This window comes from Martes martes (assembly GCF_963455335.1).
Source record: "Martes martes genome assembly, chromosome: 15".
NCBI lineage: Eukaryota > Metazoa > Chordata > Mammalia > Carnivora > Mustelidae > Martes > Martes martes.
Window position 1 is genome coordinate 413,806 of NC_137903.1, and position 18,142 is coordinate 431,947.

Here is an 18,142-nt window from a genome sequence, read left to right on the forward strand (position 1 = left end):
TGTGATCATAAGCAAGTCATTTTCTTTCTCAGGAATTTGATGAAGCAGGTGAAAGAGGGAAGTCAGACCAGAAAATGATGCCAGTGAGTCCTTCCAGTTTGTTTGTTTTTTAATTTTATTTATTTCAGAGAGAGGGAAGATGAGAGAGAGCATGAGAGGGAGAGAGGGTCAGAGGAAGAAGCAGACTCTCTGCAGACCAGGGAGCCTGATGCGGGGCTCGATCCCGGAACTCCAGGATCATGACGCGAGGCGAAGGCATGGCTTAACCCACTGAGCCGCCCAGGCGCCCCAACTCCTCCCCGTTCTAATTGACAGAAGCTGGTTACATTTTCCTCGTAATCGTCCGTGCACATGCAACCTGCACGAAGCCCTCTGAACCCTTTCTTGCTCTAGGAGCGATCCGAGCCAGGACAGCTCTGCCTTCCGTAGAGCCCTGCGGCGACCCAGGAAGCCCGCCTCGTCTCGTCGGCGCTAGAGCAGGGAGACGCAGGTGACGGGCGGGAAACCGGCTCAGCACAGAGCAGGGACGGTGGGCCCGGGCCGCCCGACCTGGCTTCTACTTACCGCAGGGCCGTGACAAAGTTCCTTCTCTCTCAAGCTACAACTCGCCGTGAGGAATTACAGGAGTCACGTCAAATGCCGGAACGTCTACGTTCCCCGGGAAACGCGGAATCCCGCTCCTGCCCGCGCTCGCCACGGGCACGTGTCGGCAGTTCCGGATCCGCCCCCGAACTTTCCTGCTCTGTTCACCGACGGCGGCTCCGTTACTGTATTTGAGGTGAACTCCTCGCCCGTCAGCTACTAGGCCGAGGCGAGCAATCCCGAGCTGCGGTGCTGCGACATTCGAAAGATTTATTTATCCGCGTTTTCGTCCGAGAGCGAGCGAGCGCGCGCGCGCACAAGCAGGCCGGGCCGGAAGCGGGCCCCCCGCCCCACAAGGACCCGGTGCGGGGCTCGACCCCTGCACCCTGGGCTCCTGACCTGAGCCGAAGGCAGCGGCTTAACCGAGCGCCCCGGCGTCCCGAGCGTCCCGACTCTCTGATCACGTCGGCGAGACACTCCCTGCTCCGTCCCCTGCAGAGACTAGAGGAAAAACGTCGCGTGGCCTCCATAAACGCAGGACACAGACACTGTTGGAAATGACACCCGAACAGCCCCACGCCACCCCCCAGTGCCTTTTCAGCCTTTCAGTTTCCAGCCCCTCGTGGGCCCCCCAGGCCCGTGGGCCAGTCCCGCGAGCGCGGACAGAGCAGCCCCCGCGCAGAAGCGGGCGGGCGCGACTCTCCGCGCTCAGAGCTCCAGCGGGGCCAACAGGTTGGTCCCCCTCGCCCGGGTCCTAGCCGGGGTCTGGCGGTCACGCGGGAAGCGGCTGCCCAGGCGGCTGCGCCCCTCCCCCCGCGGCCTGGGAACGCCCCAGCGCCCCCGCACCTGCCCCGCAGCCCGGTGGGAATCCGAGTCCTCCCGGACGGCCCCCGCGGCACCCCGCCCCCCTTGGCAGGCTTCGACCAGTCAGCGCGCAGCCTGCCTCGAGGCGGCGCTCCCGTTGGCTCCAGGTCCTGCCCCTCATCCTCTTGCGCCCAATCAGACCCCAGAGCGGACAGAGCGCCTCGAGGCTGCAGAGGGGCTGCCTCGGCCAGTGCCCGGCGGTCGGCCAGTGCCCGGCGGTCGGCCAGTGCCCGGCGGTCGGCCGCCGCTTCCCGCTTTCGTTCTCCAGCCTGTGGTGCGCTCGTCTGACCGAGTGACGGCGGGAGAACAGGCACTTCGTGTCCTCCGGTCCCAGCCATCGCCGTCCTTCCCCGAAGAGACCCCACGCTCTCGGGAAGATTAGCTGTCGCTAGGAGAGACTGAGGCAGGGAGGGCGGGCTGCCCGTGCCTTCCCGCAGTCCGGCCCGCGGACGCCTGGGCTGCCGGCCCCCGCCGTGGCTCCCGGCCAGGGACAGCCCGCTTCGCACGGCCGGAGTCAGGCCGGGGGCGGGGCTTGGCTGGGCCGGTCCAGGATGCGAGATCCTGGAGGGAGGAGGAGCGGCGGTGTTCCGGGCCGCCCGCGGGCTGGGCCGGCTCGGCGGGGCTGGGCTCTCCGGGACCGGCTCGGCGGCGGTGGGCCCGTTCGTCTGAAGCAGAGAGAAGGCCGGAGGCGAGGTCCCCCGGGGGGGAGGGGCAGGTGAGGCAAGGGGGTGGCGGGAGAAGATCCCCGGGGGCCAGGTGAGAAGGGGGGGGCCCAGCAGCCGCGTGGGGAGGGCGCGCTCACCCTCCTGCAGCTCTCCCCGCAGGATGGACTTCCGAACCCCCGACCTGCTGGACGTGTGGCTGGAGCCCCCAGAAGAGGTCTCAGCGGGAGCCTTCGTGGAGCTGGGCCTCCCCTGCCCCGCCCCAGAGGTCCCAGGGACTAAGCTCGGAGAGCAGGGGCCTGGAGGCTGGGAGCCCAGCGGGGGACGGGGCTGTGTGAGTGTGAGGCACGCAGGTGGGGGTGGGCCGAGACACAGCTGCGAGGCGAGTCATCTGCAGACCAAGCCCCTAAGATGTCCCAGGACACGGGGGCCTGAAATTGAAGCGGGGCGGACCTGGGTGTGCGGGCGGGCGGCTCTCCAGGGCTCTCTCTGCACACACGCGTGCTCTCTCACCCGCAGGGCCTTCAGGAGAGCGAGCCCGAAGACCTCCCGCAGCTGTTCATTGACCCCAATGAGGTGTACTGCTCAGAAGCATCTCGTGGCAGTGACAGTGCCCTCTCCGAGGACCCTGGCCTCGCAGACAGTTCCCCTGCTCTCTGTGAGGTTGTCTATGAGGCAGGGGGCCCGGAGAGGCGGCAAGGGGAAGTTGGGCCGGCTGTAGGGCTCATCTCTCTCCAGCCAGGTCGGTGTTCTTTGTGGGCGAGTGGCCTTTCAGGTCCAGCCCTAGTCCCCGGGCTAAGGGGTTTCCCCAACCGGGGCCTCTCCCCAGGCGGCGCTGCCATTAGGGTATACCCTTCCTCTCCTTTCTCCTAGCCACCTGTGTCTCCCTCAGGTCCACGGAGCCCACCTCGCACGGTGCCTGCTGCCTGCACGGTCGGCGAGCTGCCCCTCGACGCTCATGCTCACACACTACCCAGAGTGGGCCCTGTAAACCCAGTGCCTCCCGCGACCCTGGTGAGTCTCAGCCAGCCAGAGCCGCACTCCCGGATGCAGAGAGATGCACCCACACAGACGGGTGAGGGACCGAGGAAGGGAGAACTCATGCTGAACTCTGCCCCAGTTTTTGTGGGCCCTGAAGATCAGAGAGGCATGAGCAACTCTGAGAGCAGGAAAGGACGAGGGAGACAGAAAGAAGCCTTTGGAAGGTGGTGACGACTCAGTTAAGGAGAAGGTGGGGTGACGGAATCCGCGGAGAGGGCCCACGAGAAAGCCCAGACCTTGTGTGCGGTTTACTCAGCCACAGGTCAGGACACGGAGCGGGCTGGGCTGGCTGCCTGGGGGTTCAGCCTGCTGGGAGGCAACGGGTGTAGAATTTTCCGCCAAAACAACTGTGCAGCTGCACCCACCACCCTGGGGGGTGACCCACAGGTGCCTTCGTTAGACTGGCTGCTCTGCGTTCTGCAGTAGGGGGAGCAAGGGGTCTTGCTCAGGTCACTGTTGACCAAGTCACTGGAAAGAAGTTCTAGTCTTCCTGCCAGTCTGCGGCTGAAGCTGGCCCCAGGGTCCAAGCCAAGCAGCTCAGAATTGAGGGACCTTAAGAAGTCTGACGCTTCTAAGCTTGCTTTCCCATCAAAACACTGGGGAGTCTGTGGCTTCAGGGGAGCAAGGGATCATCAGGAAGAGGCAAGACGACAAGAAATGGTCTGGCTAAACGCCAAAGGCCATCAAGAGCCAACAGCAGAGACGCATTCCTCTGGAGTCAGAGTGAAGCGTAAATATTTGAAAAAGGAGCATCGGAAAGGCGCGTTCCCCGGTCGACAGGCTCAGGTTCCCCAGACATCACCCACCTGCCCCACATACTGTGTTCCGAGAAGCTAAGTCTGGTGACCCTTGGGAGTTCTTTGCGAGGAGAGCGAGCTTTAGTCTTGAAAGTGGGGCTCAGACCCTGAGGGAATATGGGTCACTGCCCCAGGGAGCTCCCTGACCTTGACCCTGCTGAGACAGCACGCTGCCCAGTGAAAGTTAACGGGCAAAAGGGAATCATTTGCTCGCTGTGAGATTAAGCAAACCCTGCCTTAGTGAGTTTGTCTTCAAACACCCTTCGGAATCGGGGAGGCATGCACCAGAACAAGCCCTCCCTAGTTTGCTCAGAGAGCCAAGGTCCCAAGTCTGGGGGCAAAGGATGTAACATAAGCCCTCCTCTGCCTTCACAGCCCCAGGAGGCCCCTTTGGCTTGGCCCAGGGCCTGTCTGGATGAAGCTCCCTCCTTCACCTCATTTCATGGTTACTTATTCCTTCGTACAAATGGGAAACTGTCCAGGTGTGCAGGGGACGTGGCCCTGGGCAATGGGAAAGGGAAGACCCTCTCCCCGTCATCGATTTTCTCTGTTCCCCACCAGCTGCCCTGTCAAACGCTGTTCCTGACAGAGGAGGAGAAGCGTCTGCTGGGACAGGAAGGGGTTTCCCTGCCCTCTCACCTGCCCCTCACCAAGGTAACATGCTTCCCCAAGAGTATCCCAAACCCAACCGGGTGGCCCCAACATGGCCTCGGAAGAGCCAGGGTTACAAGAGCGAGTGGGGAGTTGAGGCAGGTTAGCGGCCCAGCACTGACACACCCGGGGCCCCTAGGCAGAGGAGAGGGCCCTCAAGAAGGTCAGGAGGAAGATCCGTAACAAGCAGTCGGCGCAGGACAGTCGGCGACGGAAGAAAGAGTACATCGACGGGCTGGAGAGCAGGTATGTCTGGACTTAGTGTCTCGCCCCCTACGGGCCACGTTGGGGGACTCCTTCCTTGCCCAGGCAGGCCAGGTCTGGGACCACGTGACTGCAGACCGTCCTACCTTTCCACGCTCTCCAGGGCAGCTGCCTGTTCTGCACAGAACCAGGAACTACAGAAGAAAGTCCGGGAGCTGGAGAGGCACAATATGTATGTGACGGCAGACAGTGCACCCCAGGGGAAGGGCTTGTGGCACACAGGGCCCATTCCTGGGCCCGGCTCCCAGGAGAGCTGACTCCTCATTCCTCCTCCTCTCTCTGGTGCACCAGCTCTCTGGTAGCTCAGCTCCACCAGCTGCAGATGCTCATTGCCCAAACCTCCAACAAAGCTGCCCAGACCGGCACTTGTGTTCTGGTACTACCTACTTCCCATCCCCCCCCCCACCCTGACACCCCCACTCCCAAGCATACCCACCTTCCCATCCCCGATGACTCCAACTGCCCTCTGTTCATGGTGCCCTTGGGCCCCTTCCCTTAGTGTCCCCACAACCCAAGTGTCCTTTTGCTTTGTCCAGATCCTTCTTTTTTCTCTGGCTCTCATCATCCTGCCCAGTGTCAGCCCCTTGCAGGGTCTCCGGGAAGCTGGCACCAATGATCACCAGCCGCAGGGAGGTGAGGCGGAACAGGGTGGGACTGCTTTCTGGGGGTAGTCAAGAGGTGGGAGGGAGGTCCTGTCCTGTCTAGGACCCCCCACCCAAGGGAACACTCTGTTACTGTCCACAGTGATTTCCAGAAATATCCTGACTCACAAGGACATGACAGAAAACTTGGAGACCACAGCGGTAGAGCCCAGATTGGAGGGGCCACCTAGGGCCAAGGGTGTCAATGGCTCAACAAGGAACCTGCTGGAGAAGAGGGGAGGGAAGACAGGCCCCAGTGGGCATGTCAGAACTGTCCTGCATGCAGATGAGATGTGAGCTGGAACATCGCCCGGGCCACTTCCAACTACAGTAAGGAATCCAGGATCCCCCATGGCTCTTTCCCCTGGGATTCCCAGAGTTCTTTGGCCTCAGGGGTCTGAATCATTTCAGGACACCCTAAGTATCTGTACCCTGAGGCCCAGGCTATGTGAGGAGGCATTTCAGATATTCTGTTATACATCTGCAATTTTATTTTTTCTTTGGGGTTAGGGTTGGGGGGAAACAGAGGTTTTGGCTGAGAAATAAACTTTTTTGCTGAAATTTTATCCTGAAAATTTTAAATAAGTACCAGAAGAAGGGAAAGATAGGTAGTTGGTACACTGGGGCCTAAAGCTGCTATCCCATTTCTGCCACCAGGACTTCCTGTCCCAAACCAAATTATAACAAAGAAGAAAACTATTCTGTATTTTGCTCGTTAATGATCTAGACAAGAGACAGAGAAGGAGGTGCCACCACAAGTTCCCAAGAACAAAGGGCACAAGTCCGTTCATTCTACTGTCTGTGTCTGAGGTACAATCCCTAAGGCCCCTATCAAAAAGTGGAAGGTAGCTATATGGACTCGATTTGCTTCCGGACCTTTTCCAGAGCTTTTCTGTCCAGCTGTCGCTGACGAATGATGACAAGGCAAGCAAAGACCAAGGCCACACCCACGATGGCCCCTTCAAATTTCCAGAATAAATGTTGTTCCATCAGAGCTGAGCGGCAGCTAAGAGCAGGAAGAAACAGTTATTCCCAGGGAAGGCTGAACCACCTCTCCCTCCAATCTCCCTTCTAGTGAAGCCTAATCAAGATACATCTGAGGAGAAAAGAGGAAGCCAGAGTCGTCCTGCTAACATGTTTACCCTATACAAATCCCACTCAAATCTATCGTTCAACTTATCTTCTAGTGAGGTAAACAAAGCTGGTATTAACCAATTCTACTGATGAGAAAACGAGACCAATGATGAAGTGCTGAGAATGAGAGCTGGAATGTGGATTCAAATACTTTGGATCCCCCCCCACCCATATGCCTCACTACCTCTAGACAAAAAGATGTGGGGCTATTAGTCTGCCTAACATCACAAGAACAAAAGAGGTGATCTAGAAGGTTCCAAGATGAGAAACAACACTTGCCTTTTGAATTCATTCCTCTTAGATGAGCTGCATGTGATTTTCTCCACATACCCTGTGGAACCACACTCAGGGGTGGTTTTCTGTCAGAAGAAAAGGACCAAAGCACATGTCAGGAAAGGGCAGCAGAAGCAGAAAGACTGCCATTCAGAAGCGCCAGGTGCCCACCTGCTATGGCTCAGGGCTGATGGGCAACAGAGAACCAACAAAGAAGTTGTTTTTAAGGACTGTCTTTATTTGACAGAGACAGCAAGAGAGGGAACACAAGCAGGGAGAGGGAGAAGCAGGCTCCCACTGAGCAGGGAGCCCGATGTGGGGCTCAATCCCAGGACCCAGGGATCATGACCTGAGCTGAGGGCAGACACTTAACGACTGAGCCAGCCAGGCACCCCAAGAGAGAGTTCTAATGGGGATGGTGGAGGTACTGGCTGCGTGATCATTAACATATTAGAACACTTCAGAGGCAACAGTCTAAGAGAGGGACAGATTCCAGAGCCTACTGGATTAAAGATGATCATGACTGGGGTGCCTAGCTGGCTCAGTCAGCATTTGAGTCTTGATCTCAGAGTTAGGAGCTCCAGCCTCACATTGCTGTAGCACTTACTTAAAAAAGATATTTAGGGGCACCTAGGTGGCTCAGTGGGTTAAGCCACTGCCTTCGGCTCAGGTCATGATCTCGGGGTCCTGGGATGGAGGCCCGCATCCGGCTCTCTGCTCGGCAGGGAGCCTGCTTCCTCTCACTCTCTCTGCCTGCCTCTCTGCCTACTTGTGATCTCCCTCTATCAAATAAATAAGTAAAATCTTAAGAAAATAATAATTAAAAAATAAGATATTTAGGGGCACCTGGGGGGCTCAGATGGTTAAGCGTCTGCCTTCAGCTCAGATCATGGTCCCAGGGTCCTGGGATGGAGCCCCTCATCCGGCCTCTCCTCCCTGTGCCCTGCCCCTAGGCTTATGCACCAGCTGTCTCACAAATAAAGTCTATTAGGGGGGAGAAAAAAAAAGCAAAACCCAACACAAAAAAAACCCCAAAACTGGTTTGTAATAATTAGAGGTTTAAAAAAATCTTCAGGGTGCCGGGTGGCTCAGTGGGTTAAGCCTCTGCCTTCGACTTGGGTCACGATCTCAGGGTCCTGGGATCGAGCCGTACATCGGGCGCTCTGCTCGGGGGGAAGCCTGCTCCCCCCCCCCCCCCGCCTCTCTGCCTACTTGTGATCTCTCTCTGTCAAAGAAATAAATAAAATCTTAAAAAAAAAAATCTTCAAAGAATTAGAGAAAGGGCACATGAACCTGGCAAGTGGCAGAGAGGAGAATGTCAAGCATGAGCCCAGAGCCCCACAAGGGGCACGACCCTGAGATCACCACCCAAGTGAAAGTCAAGGAGGCTCAACTGACTGAGCCACCCAGGTGCCCCTAAAAATTTTTAATGAATATGATTATTAGCCAAATATTACCATTAACTTAGGAAAGGGCACATTTTCAGAGGGACACACGCCGAGACTGCAAGGAAAAACACGGAAAGGCGATGCGGGGGCACACGCAGGCGAGCAGAAGCGGGGAGGGAGCACACACTCACGGCCTGGAAATGGGAGCACGGCGCGCACTCCTCCGCCACCGCGAACTCTTCCGCCAGCCAGCACGGCAGGTTCGAGGCGCTCACTGAAACGGGCGAGAAAGGCCGGCCCCAGACCTCGCTCAGAAAACGTGTCTCGCGAAGGTGCGGCCCACCCGACCGCCCAGCACCGCTGACCGCCCGCGTCCCCACCTGCGCCCCGGCTCGGTGGGAGGACGGGGGGCCGGGCCGGCGCACCGTCACCCACCTGACAGCTTCTCCGCGGGCGCGGGGGCCTCGGCCTGGCTGCAGCCGGAGCGAGGAGGGGGGGTGGGGAGGCACAAATCAGAAGCCAGAAAACAGGGAAGTCCCCCCTCCGCGGCGCGGGGTCCCGCGCGCCCTCCCCCCACCCCCCCAGCCCCACGAGGGCGGGGACGACGCGGTCCTCCCGGCCCCTCCGCCGCTCCTCACCAGAGCTTTAGGGTGAAAGCGCAGAGCAGCCAACAGAGGTGGCAGCCCTGGGGGAGGCGCCGCCTCCCTCCGCCCGCAGGCATGGAGCGCTCAGGGTCGCGCCTGTCGGGGCGGAGGGACTTGCGAGACCGGCCTCGTGCCTCGGTCGGGGCGCTTCCACCGCAGGCTCCGGAGGTCCAGTCAGGGCTGCGAGACGCCGACACTGCCTCTCAGGGCAGAGGCATCACTGGGGCGTCCCCGCGGCCACGGCAGGAAAAGCCATCACGCCTTCGTTGGACTGGGCTTGAGTTCGCTTCCTGGCACCCGCACGGCCCCCGGAGAGGCCGCGGGGCGGACGGCCTAGCGCCCCGTCACCTCCGGGGCCGTCCCGGCCGCCGCCATCTTGCTCCGCGGAGGATGCCGGGCGCGCCTGCGCGGGGAGAGGCGGGGCGGGGCGGGAGAAAGGGCCACAGCCGCGGGGGATGCCGGGACCTGGGAGGTTGCCGCGGCTGAGTCGTTCCGCGCAGGCGCGCGAGTCTCGGCCGGCGTTGGCGGCGGCGGGGTCGTTCTGCGTGGCCGCCCGCTGGCCCCTTGTGGGCGAGGTGAGCAGCGACACGGAACCGTCCGCCGCCGCCGAGCCGCCACCCAGCCCCGTTCCTTCCCGGACGGTCCCGGGAGCGAGGCGCCCCGCACTTCCTCCTCCCGGGACGCGGTGTCTCCGCTCCCCCGGCCGAGCCGCCGGCGCCCCTGCTCCCGCTGGTCCCGGACTGCCCCCGGGCCCGGTACCCTGGCGAGCTCCGCGCTCCGGCTCCCCGGTGGGAGCGCCGTTCGCGCCGGGACGGGAGCGCGGGACCGGGAGTCCCGGGGAGAACCGAGGCGGGCCTGCAGGGCGCCGGCCGCCTCTCGGTCGTCTCGGAAATGGGGACGTTCGCGCGCAGTTTCCAGGGGTTTGGGCGACGTGCAACCAAGTATTTTCTTTATCCTCTAATTGCACTGGGTCCCGTCACTGTCCTACTTCTTGACTTCAGCGTTTCGGTCACTTTGGTCTTCGGTGATCCTGTTTTGTCCCTATGTTGTAAGCTCAGGATAGAAGGGACTTGCAAGGCCACCCAGAGACTGAGCGCGAGAGCCCGGAAGAGCGATCCCGAGGACGAAGATTCACCCCCCGCTTTCCACCCCATGGAATAACCCTCCAGAGATGTACCCAGAACTGCGGAGACTTGGCCTGCACTCTGGGTTCCTGCTTTACTGCCTGGCTATCGAACTCTGCCTGTAATTTCCTCCTAATTTTACATACACGTGCGATCACAGTCTCCCAGACAATAAAACCGAGTGAGTTCACGGGGGTACTTAAATTCATACAATTATGGTCACGAGTAGTAATCTGTCCCCCACTTCTCAAGACGAAAGGGCTCGTTCCCTGTTTGGTTAACCCTACCCCACATTCTCCTGTCCCCAGAAGTCTTCCTGGCCTCCCCCCACCCCACAGCCCTAAGGGCTAGAGCACTGCATTTAAGTTGAAGCCTATAAGCAATGCTGCATCCCATAAAGGCTGCTGGGCCCTCAGGAGTAGGAACGATCAGACTGTGGAAAGATCATTAGATGGGAGCTGAGACCAAACTTTACTTTTCTTGTGACTGTTTGCTCATTCCTTTAAGTTACTGTTTGTACATGTCTATAGTTGTATGTCACAGGTAGTAGGTGTGAGTATTTTCCAGTAGCTTTTAGCTGTTAGGAAAGTTTGGCTGAAATCCTTCTAGCAGCCTTTTACTCCTTATCAAACCTGACCATGGCTCGTAACAAGCTGTGGGAGCCCTAAGCTCTCACTTCCAGTAGCTGTACCAACCGAGTAGGTTTCTACACTGATACTGGATTCTTTTTTAAAGATTTTATTTATTTATTTGACAGAGAGAGAGAGATCACAAGTAGGCAGAGAGACAGAGGGGGGAAGCAGGCTCCCCGCTGAGCAGAGAGCCCGATGCGGGGCTCGATCCCAGGACCCTGAGAACAACCTGAGCCACCCAGGTGCCCCAGGAACTGTTTTTGTTAAAATTTGCTTGTCCTTCTTGTAAGTTCCACCCAAAATTGACCATTGTGTTTGGCACATACTAAATGTTCAATAAAGATTTATGACTGTGGGGTGCCTGGGTGGCTCAGTGGGTTAAGCCTCTGCCTTCAGCTCAGGTGATTTCAGGGTCCTGGGATCAATCCCCACAAGGGGCTCTCTGCTCAGTAGGGAGTCTGTTTCTCCCTCTCCCACTCCCACTGCGTGTTCATGTTTTCTCTCTCTGTGTCAAATAAATAACTAAAATCTTTTTTTTTTTTTAAGATTTTATTTATTCATTCGACAGACAGAGATCACAAGTAGGCAGAGGCAGGCAGAGAGAGAGGCGGGGAAGCAGGCTCCCTGCTGAGCAGGGAGCCCAATGCGGGGCTTGATCCCAGGACCCTGGGATCATGACCCAAGCTGAAGGCAGAGGCTTTAACCCACTGAGCCACCCAGGCGCCCCTAAATAACTAAAATCTATTTAAAAAATTTAAAAAGAAAAAGAAAAAACAATAGTTTAGGAGGCGTTGAGATACCCCTGAAGCAAGGGCTCATGTTTATCCCATTCTTTTCTCTTTGACAATTTTTTCTTTTTCTTTTTTTTTTTTTAAGATTTATTTTTTTAGGGGCCCCTGGGTGGCTCAGTGGGTTAAAGCCTCTGCTTTAGGCTCAGGTCACGGTCCTAGGGTCCTGGGATCGAGCCCCGCATCGGGCTTTCTGCTCAGCAGGGAGCCTGCTTCCTCCTCTCTGCCTGCCTCTCTGCCTACTTGTGATCTCTATCAAATAAATAAATAAAATCTTTAAAAAAAAAAAAAGATTTATTTTTTTAGGGGCTCCAGTGGGTTAAGCATCTGCCTTCGGCTCAGGTCATGAGCCCGGGGTCCTGGGATCAAGTCCCATATCAGGCTCCCTGCTCAACAGGGAGCCTGCTTCTCCCTCTGCCTCTGCCACGCCCCCTGCTTGTGTGCTCCTGCTCTGACAAATCAATAAAAATCTTAAAAAAAAAAAAAAAAAGATTAATGACTACAGTGCCAGGGTGGCTCAGTAAATGAAGCATCTGCGTTCGGCTCGGGTCATGATCCCAGAGCCCCCCCGCTGGCGTCCACCACCCTGTCGGTTTCCCTGCGGAGCTATGAGTCCGCTTCCAGGCCCCACCTCTTGTGCGCGCTCGCTCTGTCTCTCTCTCTCACTCTCAAACAAATAAATAAATATGTTAAAAAAAAAAAAAAAGACTTATGACTAAATGAATGGCCTCCGTGTCTCATTTTCCTCATCTATAAAAGCAGAAAATAATGCCTGCAGCTACCTAAGAGCACTGGTGGTGGAATCAGAGACGCGTGACGAAAGCACAGGATAAAACCAGGACCTGTTACTCCCTTGAGCCTAGGGCTGTCACTCCCCTGGGAAGGCCTAAGGAAGAGTCCTCTGGAAACCAGGCAAGGCTCTGCCCACAAGGCTCCTCTCAACCCTATAACAGAAAAAGGATGTCCAGATCTCCAGGTTCAGAGAATCTCCTTGGTCTTTTCCTCATGCGTGTAGGGACAGGTCCGGGTGCCCCAGGAAGCCAGCCCGATTCCCGGAGCCCAACCACCTCGGAGGCAGGAATTGGGTCGGATGATGAATGTCACCCGAACCAGGGACCTTTGTGTGGGTGCTGGTCCTTCACACTGACAAGACCGTGCAGGGTCATAGGGTCAAACTTCCAGAGGGGTGCTGAGCCAACCTCTCACACGACCCTAAAACCTGATCCAGTAACAACAAATCCACTGTTTATTTACATCATGTCTGCCCTAGAAGCCCAGGGAAGGTCTGACACCCAGGGCCGGTCCCCCTCCTCCCGTCTCCTCCTGTTCCCCCTCGCCTCTCCCCTCCTTGCTTCTCCTTCCCTCTGTTCTCCCTCCTTTCCGTCTCTCGCCTTCCCGCGTTCTTCTCCGTTTGCTCCTACTCCTCCACCATCTACCCACCTCCAGCCCCTCCACGTCCCACGTGCTGCTCCTCCCCTGCCCACCCACGGCCCTGCCTCCCTCAGGTTCAGCCTCCGGGCCTAGGGTCCTCAGCCGAGGGAGCACTTGCCGGTGTTCTTCTTGTCACAAGCTCTCAGGTCAGTGCCGGGGGGCTTGTGGCTGTTTCCCTAGAGGGGAAGGGCACGGGATCAGGGTGACAACGGGAAGGGGATCCGCCCCTGGGCGGCGTTAGCGCTGCTCCTCTCCTGGGGTTTCACTCCGCACAGGTGCGCTCACGCACACACAGCTGTGCCCACTCCAGCAGAACCAACTCACCGGCCTCCGGCCTCCTGACTTGAGCAAGATGTCCCGGGCCAGGGAACGGAAAGCCTGACGGGGAAAGGAGTGAGTGGTCAGAACAGGCCGGAGGCGGGGGAGGGCGGGCTTGCTGTCTGTCGGCCGTCTTTGGGAGTGGGGGTGGGCTTGGGGCGTGTCTCACCTCATCCACATTTGTGCTGGACTTGGCACTGGTCTCGAAGAATCGGATCCCATGCTCGCGAGCCAGCTGTGCAGTGGAGGGGGAAGAAGAGAGATGGGTAAAGGCTGGCAGCCTTCTGGAACCCAGCTCCACCTGGGCCTGGGCCTGACCTTCACAGCGCGCTCCTTCTGCACCTTCCTCTTGGCCTCCATGTCACACTTGTTGCCCAGCAGCAGGCGCTCCACCCCAGCTGAGGCGTTCTGCGAGCACAAAGGCGGGAAGAGTCAAGTGGGGTCCTGCTCACCTTCACGGCTCCTGGTCTCCCATCTCTTCAGGAGGGTCGTTACCTCTTTGATGCTTTTCATCCAGTTCTGAATATTCTCGAAGGATTTCTCATCTGTGATGTCATATACTAGGATAATGCCCTGCGGGATGGCAAGAGTTCACCGTGGAGCCTTGGGCCCCATTACCCCCGTTTCGGCTTCCCGCCCCTTCAAGCGACCCTGCAAATTCTCCCCAAGCTTCTCCCCACAGTCCGTGTGGGCTCCTCCACCTCGCACACTGCGCCCCCTCCCAATTTCCCCACCCCAGCCCTGCCCCTGGGTGCTCATACAGCTCCACTCTGCTGCCTCATCCCTCGTCCAGACCCACACCTCGTACCATGGCCCCACGGTAATAGGCAGTCGTTATGGTCTTGAATCGCTCCTGGCCAGCCGTGTCCCTGAAGAAGGGGCAGGAAAGAGGGAACGGTTCTCCAAAGACAGAAATGCCCCTGCTAAGAATGTAGCTCTTGCAACACGGTGGGGCTGAAAGGAACAGCCTCAGAAAACAGTGAAGGGGGAAAAGGAGGTAGGAAAAGAAAAGCTGCGAGATGACACAGACCTGAGGGACAAGATCTCTCGGGATTATCTGTCGAACACTGACTCCGTGCCAAGCGCCTCCTTCGCCCTACCCTCGTGACACATGTCGTCCGGTCCCTGCTTTACAAACGAGGGCAGCGATCTGAAGGGGCTCAGTAACGGATGAAGGTCGTTCGGCAGCAAGCCCCGACCTGCTCTTCTCCGCTGCGTCCTACAGCTTCTCCAGGCCGCCCCCAGTTCCACCGCCGGCAGCCCGCAGCTCGGCTCTCCGGGCTCCGCGTGACTCGGGGAGAGCACACGCTGACCGCCTCCATGCCGCCGCTTGCTGGGGACCTGCCTGAATGTCCTTCCCACGGGACAGCCCTGCAGACATCTACTGTCAAGTTCACACAATGCTCTGGCGCCAGGAGAGGCGAGAGAGTTACAGAAAAGCTGAAAATAGTCGAGCGGGCTGGAAGAGAGATGGAAGGAGGACGTCAGAGGGAAGTGACAGGAAGTGGCCTGGGACAAGTGGCGGAAGCAGCAGTGGAGAGAGGGAGCGCCGTGGGAGGGAACTGGTGCTGGGAGGGAACTGAGGGGACGTGCCCGGCCGTGCTGGGGGTTCACTCACCAGACCTGCAGTTTGATCTTCTTCCCCTCTACATCCACGGTGCGGATCTTGAAGTCGATTCCTAGGAGGGAGCGCACACGCTGAAGCGGAGACCGAGGGAGCAATGGGAGACGAGGGACTGGGGCAGCCGCAGTACTAGGAACTCTGCAGGGGCTGCACTCGGGAAGCAACCTTGTTGCAAGCGAAACGAGACGTTTCTCAAAGCTGTATTTGTACAGCAAGCATATTATCTTTCTTGAGATGTTACGGATCTGGGAGGGCCAGGTGATGGAAATTCTCCTGGGAAGCTTCAGGCACCTCTTGGGTCCACCCAGCAACCCCAGCCGACAGCCCTTAGTTCAGTGTCTCCCTCAAAATAGGACTTTCAGGGGCACCTGGGTGGCTCAGTGGGTTACACCTCTGCCTCCGGGGCGGGTCAGGATCTTAGGGTCCTGGGATCGAGCCTGCTTCCTCCTCTCTCTCTGCCTCTCTGCCCACTTGTGATCTCTCTCCCCCTCTCTCTGTCAAATAAATAAAATTTTTAAAAGATTTTATTTATTTATTTGACAGAGAGAGATCACAAGTAGGCAGAGAGAGAGGAGGAAGCAGGCTCCCTGCGGGGCTCGATCCCAGGACCCTGAGATCATGACCTGAGCCGAAGGCAGAGGCTTAACCCACTGAGCCACCCAGGCGCCCCATAAATAAAATCTTTAAAAAAAAAAAAAAAGTAGTACTTTCAGCTTTCTCTTCCCTTCTGTTTTCCTAGAACGCTGTACTCTCGGTGCCCCGGCCACCCTCGAGCCCTATAGGACAAAGAGCCAGGAAAGAGGTAGCTGAAGGCAGTTTGTGTTAGTTAAGGAGTGGGCCACACTCGCAAGCAAATTTCTCCAGAGGCTGAACTAGGAAAGAGGGGGCATTTTCCTTTCCTTTTCCAACCAGAATTGTCTTGAGACTCCCCTTGTTTTATTTCCCAGGCCAGAGGAGATGAAGAAAGACAAGAAGGGAGGAAGGGAGGCAGCGTTCTCAGTGGCAACGTGGGCCCCTCCCCAGAGCCCTTTGGGAGCCCAGCAAGGAGGCTGAGTCACTAGGCTGACTCAGAGCCCCCAAAAGTCCTCCCACTCCTACCCTCCTTGCCTCGCTGACTGCATATGCACCATCCCAGTCCTTGGGCCACTTTCTAGCACAGAGGGTCACTCTGTCCCACCCTGTCCACCCCCATTAAGCAGAGGGGCAGGGAGACTGGGAAGTAGTAAGGTGGGGATGCAGGGGGAGGGTCTGAAACTCAGCAAGATGGAAAGAGGCTAATGGAACTGGAAAGCACATTCAGGGAGAGGGGGCACAGGAAATTCAGAGGGGGTCAAGACTTATAGGTGGGTGAGGGTAGGGAGAGATGCACGGCGGTGAACGCACAAGGATTCATGTGGATTTGGGGAGAAGGACGTGGATGAAGGAGAAGGATGGTACCAGGAAAACGAGGGGCTGGCACAACGGAGAAGTTACGGGGCCTCAGAGAGCTTCGAGGTTGGGTACCATTCGGAGAGATGTGCGGGGGGTGGGTCTGAGACGGGGCTGGGAGAGAGTTGAGAGGCCTCCCTCTGGAGGACTGAAAAGTGGGGCCACTAGTAACCTGGAAGCCCGGGGGAGCCGGGGGTGTGGGAGAGGGCAGGGGGCTCCGCCAACGATCTCACCGCCGGTGGAGATGCAGGGGTGAGGGCCGGGGGAGCCGGGGGTCGGGGCACGGCCGGCGGGCTCGCCGCGGGTGGAGAGGCAGGGGTGCGAGGGCCGGGGGAGCCGGGGGTCCGGGGCGCGGCCGGCGGGCTCACCGATGGTGGAGATGTAGGTGTTGTTGAAGCTGTCCTCTGCAAAGCGAATGATGAGACAAGTCTTGCCCACCCCCGAGTCCCCGATGAGGAGCAACTTGAAGAGGTGGTCGTAGGCTTTGGCCATGGCGGACACTGGGGAGCCGGGGGAGGCGCCGGTGGGCGGGCCCGCAGGGCTGGCGGACGGAGCGGCCCGGAGCCCAGGCCAGGAAGAAGTTTTCCTCTCTCTCCGCCCAGGCTCCGGGAAAGAGGGGGAGGCGGCCCTGCCGTGGGCCCCACCCCCTGGCCGCCCGCCGGGGCCCCCCGGGCCCGCCGCCCCCCCTCCCGCGCGCTCGCAGTCCGCGCCGGGGACGGGGCAGCCTCCGCCACGCGGGCGGAATCTGGGGGGTGGGGGGTGCCGGCTGACGGCGGGGCTGGCACCGGGGGCCACCACGGGGGGGTGGCTGAGACGAGGGACCCGAGGGCCACTCCAGGCTGGCCGCCTTCGGGGCCCTGCTGGGCTCCGGGGTTCCCCGCCCTCAGGTCCGGCCCAGCTCCCCGGGAACGCGGCGGGACGCCCCGCGACAGCAGCCACTTGTGGGGACGCTCTGCCCCCTGGTGGTCGGCGTGAGGCGGCGGCGTCCGGCAGCCCCACGGGGCGGGGGAGAGAGGCCGTGTGCACACGGACGTGCAGACACACCCACGAACCCGCCACCCCACACCCCCCACATATACCACAGCCGCACGTCACACCGGTGCCCGCATCCCCCCCATCTCTCTCTCACACACACACGCTTTCGCCAAGACTCATTCTGGGGCTTTATTCGGGGACCCCGTGTGGGGTCCGTGCGACGGAGACCGGGGCTACCCGTCCGCTTTCCTCCCTCGACGGGGCACGGTCTTCACGCCAGCCCGGGGCGGCCCGGACAGCGCAGTCCAGCGCCGTGAAAAGGCTGCAGAACGGCAGACGCGGCTGTGCAGACACTCGTCCTCTTTGCCTTCGGGGAGGAAACCGAACCCCCGCTTCTCTCACAGCGGCCACCGCGCGTGCGGGGCGGGTGCGCGAAGACGCCTCCCGTCACCCGGCTCGTCGCGGCCGTCTTTGCGCCCGGGCCCCGCCGGCCCATCCCCTCCGCCCCGCACACCGTGACCCGTCTCCGTCCCTCACTTTATTCCTTTCTCTGACCGAGACAGCGGGCGGGCGCACGAGCAGGGGGAGGCGGAGAGGGAGCAGCCGACGGCGCGCCGGGCGGGGAGCCGACGCGGGGCTCCGGGTGCCTGGGCTCTGGGGTCAAGACCTCGGCCGAGGCCGAGGCTTCACGGCCGGAGCCACCCCGGCGCCGCTCCGACCCAGCCCTGCAACCGCTCGCCCGCTCTCACGGCCCGTCCGCGTGTCCTGTCCCTTCGGCCCCGATCTGGGCTCGTCCCGCCCGCGAGCCGGGCTGCGCGACGCCGCTCTCCGCCGCACCCTGCCGCCCGGGACCCCTCATTCCGGCCCCGGCCTCCCCCGCT

At 59.4% G+C, this 18,142-nt stretch overlaps 3 protein-coding genes across 8 annotated transcripts; 1 reads left to right on the forward strand and 2 right to left on the reverse strand.

The window, feature by feature from the left end:
* Nucleotides 1–1,583: 1,583 nt before the first annotated feature.
* On the forward strand, nucleotides 1,584–6,063 carry CREB3L4 (cAMP responsive element binding protein 3 like 4). 4 transcript variants are annotated; one of them, XM_080824668.1, is made up of 10 exons: nucleotides 1,584–2,161; nucleotides 2,259–2,442; nucleotides 2,628–2,850; nucleotides 3,001–3,122; nucleotides 4,508–4,600; nucleotides 4,737–4,843; nucleotides 4,965–5,033; nucleotides 5,153–5,237; nucleotides 5,398–5,494; nucleotides 5,606–6,063. In XM_080824668.1, exons 1-10 carry the CDS (start codon nucleotides 1,998–2,000, stop codon nucleotides 5,797–5,799), a joined length of 1,338 nt encoding a protein of 445 aa, XP_080680794.1. In that variant the 5' UTR covers nucleotides 1,584–1,997; the 3' UTR covers nucleotides 5,800–6,063. The 4 variants fall into 4 exon arrangements, with proteins under 4 accessions (XP_080680794.1, XP_080680795.1, XP_080680796.1 ...); XM_080824669.1 differs by having other exon boundaries at nucleotides 2,271–2,442; XM_080824670.1 differs by having other exon boundaries at nucleotides 1,894–2,161; nucleotides 2,259–2,325.
* Nucleotides 5,971–9,350, reverse strand: JTB (jumping translocation breakpoint). Its single transcript, XM_080824672.1, has 5 exons — nucleotides 8,936–9,350; nucleotides 8,733–8,770; nucleotides 8,489–8,571; nucleotides 6,916–6,995; nucleotides 5,971–6,508 (listed from the first exon to the last, which is right to left on the reverse strand). Exons 1-5 carry the CDS (start codon nucleotides 9,016–9,018, stop codon nucleotides 6,352–6,354), a joined length of 441 nt encoding a protein of 146 aa, XP_080680798.1. The 5' UTR covers nucleotides 9,019–9,350; the 3' UTR covers nucleotides 5,971–6,351.
* Nucleotides 9,351–12,131: 2,781 nt separating this feature from the next.
* Nucleotides 12,132–16,947, reverse strand: RAB13 (RAB13, member RAS oncogene family). Of its 3 annotated transcripts, XR_013968064.1 has the most exons (9): nucleotides 16,655–16,786; nucleotides 14,853–14,913; nucleotides 14,265–14,693; nucleotides 14,043–14,103; nucleotides 13,730–13,807; nucleotides 13,553–13,642; nucleotides 13,404–13,469; nucleotides 13,241–13,294; nucleotides 12,132–13,092 (listed from the first exon to the last, which is right to left on the reverse strand). XR_013968064.1 is itself a non-coding variant. In XM_080825084.1 (8 exons), the coding sequence occupies exons 1-8, from the start codon at nucleotides 16,776–16,778 to the stop codon at nucleotides 13,015–13,017; spliced, it is 612 nt and encodes a 203-aa protein (XP_080681210.1). In that variant the 5' UTR covers nucleotides 16,779–16,947; the 3' UTR covers nucleotides 12,132–13,014. The 3 variants fall into 3 exon arrangements, 2 of the variants coding, with proteins under 2 accessions (XP_080681210.1, XP_080681211.1); XM_080825084.1 differs by lacking the exon at nucleotides 14,265–14,693 and having other exon boundaries at nucleotides 16,655–16,947; XM_080825085.1 differs by lacking the exons at nucleotides 14,853–14,913; nucleotides 16,655–16,786 and having other exon boundaries at nucleotides 14,265–14,336.
* Nucleotides 16,948–18,142: the final 1,195 nt, after the last annotated feature.

What these genes read in the sequence shown, in the direction of transcription:
- CREB3L4 (XM_080824668.1), top strand. Translation starts at nt 1,998, where the DNA reads ATGCGAGATCCTGGAGGGAGGAGGAGCGGCGGTGTTCCGGGCCGCCCG. An exon ending in CAGTGCCTCCCGCGACCCTG is followed by an intron (nt 3,123 to 4,507) that starts GTGAGTCTCAGC and finishes GTTCCCCACCAG; the next exon opens with CTGCCCTGTCAAACGCTGTT. An exon ending in TGATCACCAGCCGCAGGGAG is followed by an intron (nt 5,495 to 5,605) that starts GTGAGGCGGAAC and finishes TACTGTCCACAG; the next exon opens with TGATTTCCAGAAATATCCTG.
- RAB13 (XM_080825084.1), bottom strand. Translation starts at nt 16,778, where the DNA reads ATGGCCAAAGCCTACGACCACCTCTTCAAGTTGCTCCTCATCGGGGAC. An exon ending in CCTATTACCGTGGGGCCATG is followed by an intron (nt 13,808 to 14,042) that starts GTACGAGGTGTG and finishes GCCATCCCGCAG; the next exon opens with GGCATTATCCTAGTATATGA. An exon ending in CCAGCACAAATGTGGATGAG is followed by an intron (nt 13,295 to 13,403) that starts GTGAGACACGCC and finishes TTTCCCCGTCAG; the next exon opens with GCTTTCCGTTCCCTGGCCCG.
- JTB (XM_080824672.1), bottom strand. Translation starts at nt 9,018, where the DNA reads ATGCCTGCGGGCGGAGGGAGGCGGCGCCTCCCCCAGGGCTGCCACCTC. An exon ending in GCCCGCGGAGAAGCTGTCAG is followed by an intron (nt 8,572 to 8,732) that starts GTGGGTGACGGT and finishes CGCCCGTTTCAG; the next exon opens with TGAGCGCCTCGAACCTGCCG. An exon ending in AAGAGGAATGAATTCAAAAG is followed by an intron (nt 6,509 to 6,915) that starts GCAAGTGTTGTT and finishes TCCTGCTCTTAG; the next exon opens with CTGCCGCTCAGCTCTGATGG.